The sequence below is a fragment of the Mastigoproctus giganteus genome, chromosome 11 (assembly GCF_048544385.1).
Source record: "Mastigoproctus giganteus isolate SK-2022 chromosome 11, ASM4854438v1, whole genome shotgun sequence".
NCBI classification, from domain to species: Eukaryota; Metazoa; Arthropoda; class Arachnida; order Uropygi; family Thelyphonidae; genus Mastigoproctus; species Mastigoproctus giganteus.
Genome location: NC_143585.1, coordinates 33,952,710 through 33,958,709, shown reverse-complemented (window position 1 = coordinate 33,958,709; position 6,000 = coordinate 33,952,710). Strand labels below are relative to the sequence as shown.

General features: G+C 35.5%; 1 protein-coding gene across 1 annotated transcript in view; it reads right to left on the bottom strand.

The window, feature by feature from the left end:
- Positions 1-3,419: 3,419 nt before the first annotated feature.
- Positions 3,420-6,000, bottom strand: part of Idh3b (isocitrate dehydrogenase [NAD] subunit beta, mitochondrial) — a 65,053-nt gene continuing 62,472 nt past the window's right edge. The window contains exon 8 of the mRNA XM_090385303.1: positions 3,420-3,675. Coding sequence (XP_090241429.1) covers positions 3,598-3,675 — 78 coding nt within the window. The 3' untranslated portion in view covers positions 3,420-3,597. The remainder of the gene's footprint in view (positions 3,676-6,000) is intronic.

Genomic DNA, 6,000 nt, shown 5'->3' with positions numbered 1-6,000 from the left:
GTCTTTCAGACCATGAGAGTAGGACATGGCATCAATGCAGTGGACCTCTGCAGAACCCACTAGCCAAATAATCCTGGGTAAGCCATCCCAGGATCACCTGTCTTCTCAAAGTAGGGGCCAAAGTGATGTGTTGAAGCTGGGCCCCCAACCACCAGAATCACCTTTCTAAGTTTCCACTGGTCTCAGCACATGGTAAACACACTAGATTCTTATCATGTTAGCTTGGAACTTAGGTTGTGGATGTTGGCTCCCACTGATACTAATCTGTAGAACCAGCATCACTGGGTGGTCTGGTCCACTCACCACATAGTGCCCACTTCAAGAGGCCAAATCAGGAAGTGACTGCTCTTATATTCAATGCGTATTCCTTGTCAGAGACTTCTTAATTTGGCCTTTCAATGTAGGCACTATGGGAGATTTTGAACTTTTTGAAAATAAGTTTGCTCTATTAGCTGATTATTCGTGATGCATTCAGCAGATAGAATTAATTAAATTTTTAGATATGATGTACGAACAGCAAGAATATGTCCAGCTTGACATAACATGCCCTCCTTCCCCCACATAAGCACTAATCAGATTGCAGCCAGTAGCTGGCAGAGCAAGGCAGCAAAATTATATACTAGCTGATTTGGATGACCCTACAGAGTTACCAATATGTTCAGTCCAATGAAATATCTAGCAGCTCACTTGTGAATACCATTTCAGAGTTTTACATTCAAAATGTAAGGAATACTGGATGTCTCCATAACGTCCACTGTAACCTCAGACATTACTCATATGACATTGATGGAAGAGATAGGAATTGTTGGAGATTTGTTCTCAAGACTAAACGTGGGTTTCACTACTTTAAACCCCTAATAAGCAAAGTGATCATGTTGCACCAGATGACAGTCATCTACCACTTAGTACTGCTTGGCGACACAGAGGAGTGCCATTCCTATGTTATTATTTCCTCTTTAGATTGGCTCACAACTGGGTGGTCTCCTCCAGTATACCAGGTGCAGTTTCGTGTCTTACATACAGGGTTAGTAACAATAACAGTTCCACCAATCTGATGGTACAAGCAGAGAAGTTGCCTGTTGCACAACTGGACTACACCAAATGTCTGTGACAAGCTTCAGGGACCAAATTAAGCAATGAACTGGTAATAATCTGTTTGTACTACAAATAGTACTAAAATGCACATAAACCCTATATCACTGGTCAGAACATGGTAACAACCTTGAAATACATTGCATTTTAATGTATTAGAAGATGAAATGCACAAGGCACAATTTCTTATGGGTTTTGGTAATTAACTATATAATATCAGTGTAGATACACCATAGTTTACCATTAAATTTCAACTACGTATGTAGTATGAAAGGCATCATTTTAATTGTATCTCATATTGCGGGTACCTTCACAACAAGATAGCTGGTATTGCACTACTTCAAACTTCACATTCACTGATGATGAAGCTAAACAGCTTCGAAACGATCGTCTGGGTGGTGGTATACACTGAAAATAAATAACAGTAGTCTTCTCTACTAGAGAAGCATTATTTATTTGAAGTAGTGCAATACCAGCTATCTCATTGTGAAGGCACCCACAATATGAGATACAATTAAAACGATGCCTTTCACACTTCATACGTAGTTCAAATTTATGGGTAAACTATGGTTTATCTACACCAATATTATAAAGTTAATCAGATTTTAAATAATCCAACCTCAAATTATTGAAGATATACTGTATTGTGTACAAGTGCATGACAAAGTACACTGGTCTCTATCCCACAAGTAATTGAAAGGGCTATATGAAGAGCATGTTTAGGCTTCTCATGCACTTAGTTCAGAGCTGACAGTTGTACAAAGTCAGCTTCTTATAAAATATGAGCTTTGTGAACTTTGGTACTACTTGAATAATATTTTACATAGTTCAAGATCAGGTGAAGATTTGATTACAACAACAACAGGGTATACAGCAAAACTCTTCTGGGGAGAGAACCTCAAGCTAGTAGCCAATGCCAAGGAATTAAGAGAGTCAATGACTTTTTGAAGTTGCTATTCAGTTGACCCTAATGCTGAATGACCGAGAAAATATGCTAAATTCATTAATGCAGAGGTTAATAACTTCAGCATATTTTCAGAGAATATTTTTCAGAACTCTTTTTATAGTTGGAGAAAGTTGTTCTGTGATGGAATTCACTTTTATGGAAAAAAGGCATGACACTTAAGACTGACCCTTGTTGAACCCCCTACCTCTTAACAAAATGGTAGAGAGAGAGAGAGAGAGAGAGAGAGAGAGAGAAAGGGAGAACCTAATGGGTACTCAGAAGGAATTGACTAGATCTTTCTGAATGCCTGTTAGGCTGAAAAATCAGGATATGACTTCTGAGGTCAAAGCCATGAAAATAATTTCTGATACCAAACTCTGTCATATATGTTTTATATATTAAAGGAAACAACAGACACTAGATACTTGTGTCTGAGGGAAGGGCATCATGAATAGAAGTTTAAATCTAAATTAAGTGATCTGGTGGGGGCCTGTTCTTTAAGAAGTCACACTCCACTCTAGAGAGAAGGTAATTTTCTTCCAAATATCATTATGAAATGAGCACTGACCATTTTTTCCAAGATTTTGCACAAGCAGCTAGTCAGAGCTATATGAAAATGATTCATGGGAGTTTTTGGAACTTTCTTGATTTAGCAAAATCAAGAACAATGGCTTTGTGCCAGAAGTTTGGAAGTTGCAATGCAAGGAAGAATTTATCATACAGGATGCAATAATTAATCCATCAGGTTTCATGAAAGGTGGCTGATCATTTTGATATGGATATTGTTTCAATAGACAGCACATGCCTGGGAGAGGAGAAGTGCTATTTTCAACTGCTGCTGCTGTGTTAGCAGCCAACTGTATGGCTCAATCCCTTCTAAGCAGAACTAGATATTCAACAACAGACCAGTAGGTCACTCTGTCAATGAGCAACTCACCAGTGGGTTGGCCAAGTATAAACATGTTAAACTAGAGTGCCTTTTTTTTTTTTTTTTGAAATACACTGAATACAGAGTTGCACAAATTGTTTTCTTATATAAACACATGGAGAATGCCTTATATTATATATACAATCATCATATTATCTAATTATAAAATGCAAACAAACTGCTTCATCCAACTTTATGAACAGAAAACAGTACTACTGAATTAACTGGGACAATAAGAAATTGTATGCCAGTTAGAGAAACTATGCTTGTGATCATTACCACTCATTATAAAATAAGATGCTGTTATCAATGTTAATTAACAATGAAAATAAATAAATACTGAATATCTATCAATTATTGCTTTAATTTTTTCCGACTTTCATATCTCTTTAGTTTAAAATCTATTATGTAAATCGTAAGAATAATTTATATTTAAAAAAAATATACATAAGAGTCCTACAAAAAATTTTATAATTTATATTTCTACAAGTTTCCTCAATGCACTTCTCTGTACAGAACATTTTTTCTAAACAATTTTTAAATAATTAGTATCACAGCATCTACCTCACAATAAAATTTCCAAAAATTATGTAACAAACACTAATGACCATAATTACATACTGTTGGCTATTTAATATGAGAGATTTTCAATGACAGCTCGTGTAAATTCAGTAGTAGTACCATAACCTCCAACATCTCTTGTCCTTACCTAAAATGTGAGGGGAAAAAATTAATGGATAATTCATTCAAAATATTAAACATTTTGATGTTATTTTTAAAATATTCAAAATTAAATTACGGTATAGTTTAGGGCAAAAGATTCAGGTTACATAAATAGTTTAACTAATGTACAAGTTAGTGCACTTGCATCATTTCTGTACATAGCCAACTACATAAAGTTATAAATGGCATCATTAAATATATCTCATATTGTGAACACCTTCATGACATGCAATACCATGGCAACTCATCGTGAAGGTATTCACAATATATGAGATATACTTGAGTCAGTAACAGGTGGTATAAAGCACCATGAAATGTTTTATAAACTGTTAACGAATGTGAGACAAAAACAGATTTTTGCATTCACATTAGTTAAATCTTGTATGGGGAAGGATGGTGACTGTTTTTTGGAACTGTCATGCATTCTTGTGTATTTTCAAAAGCATAGAGATACCATGTACAGTTGGTCTTCGACTTACGATCTGACTGACAGGTCGTAAGTCAATCTGGTCATATGTCGGACATATATTTATTAACAGTATTTTTTAACCTTTCTAATCTTTTTATCATCTTTATAATTTATTTTTATCATCTTTTATTTTTCATTTTAAATACAGTAATGTTTTTATCTTTTACTTAGCGATACTGTACATACGTTCGTTTCTGTGCCTAGGCTTTATCTCTCTATGAAGTTAAATTCATTTTAATTGGTTTATTATTCATACTGTTTATAAAAATACAAAACTACAATCTATAATTATATTGTACATAATGTTGAAAAATAATACTGTACATAATGTACTGTAAACACAAAAATACAATCTAAAATTAATGTAAAAATTAATACATATGAAATTTACAAAATCAATTTTTAATCTTTGCTTGTGCTGGGTTGTGGATCGTCAGGGTCATGTTCTTGGGTTGAGGTAGGAGATGTTTTCTTGATGAGGAACATGTTGAGCTTTGTTTGAACAGTTTGTTTCTTTTTTTTCTTCATATATCTCATGATAGCAACGCACAGCATCTTGAATGATACGTTCAACCTTCGTAAATCGTTCGACATTAGGGTCCATTGCTTCGAAACTGGCAAGAGCTTTATTCAGTTGCAAAAAAGAATCTGATAAACCCTTTGCAGTGAATTTCTTTTCTGGCTCCTCTTCTTCCTCTCTCGCTTTTTCTTGTGCTACTCTCTGTGCTTCCAATTCAATCAACTCTTCATCCAAAAGTTCTTTTGTCTCATAATCTAGCAACTCCTCTACATCTTCTATTTCACATTCTAATTTAAGATTTTTTGCAAGTTTAACTATTTTTTCTGTAATCACTTCCAGCTCCTCTCCTTTTTCAGAACCTTCAAATGTAGTATTCACATAACATTTTAGACACTTTTTCCAAATTCCTGACATACAATTCTTTGTTACACATTCCCATGTGGTCGAAATATTCTTGATACACTGAATAATGTTGTACTGCTTCCAAAAGTCTCGCAAAGATAAATCAGCATCAGAATCTATCACTTTGATGGCTTGTGCGAATGTTGTTCTGAGATAGTGAGCCTTGAATGCTGAGATAGCACCCTGATCCATGGGTTGAATAAAAGCAGTTGTGTTAGGTGGCATAAAAACCACTCTAACATCATGATGAAGGTCATCCAGATGAGGGGGGTGGCCAGGGGCATTGTTCATAACCAATAAAATCTTGAAAGGGATACCTCTCTCCGCACAATATTCATGAGCCTGAGGAATGAAGCAGTTTATGAACCAGTCTTCGAACAGTGCTCGAGTCATCCAAGCTTTAGGGTTTGAACGGTAGTAAATGGGCAGTGTGTGCTTGTTGATGGGCTTAAATGCATGAGGGTTTTCTGAATGATAAATGAGAAAAGGCTTCAGCTTAAAACCTGCAGCATTCCCACCAAGCAACAAAGTTAACCGATCCTTAAAAGCTTTAAATCCTGGAATCCTTTTTGCTTCTTGGTGTATGTATGTATGATTAGGCATGCGTTTCCAATGCAAGCCGGTTTCATCTATGTTGAATATTTGTTCCGGTAGTAAACCTTCTTCTTTGATTAAAGAGTCGAAACTATCAACGAATTTTTTGGCTCCATCTTCATCTGCACTTCCTGCTTCTCCTGTGACATGTACATTATGCAAAACAAATCTTTTTTTTAAACGCTTAAATCACCCAGTACTAGCCTGAAAAGCTTCTGCGTAATCGTTTCCGGCGCGCAATTTTAAACTCTGAAACAAACTTCTAGCCTTCACTTGCACTGTGTGAAGGCTCATGGGTGTATTTTTTTGTATTAAATCTTCCATCC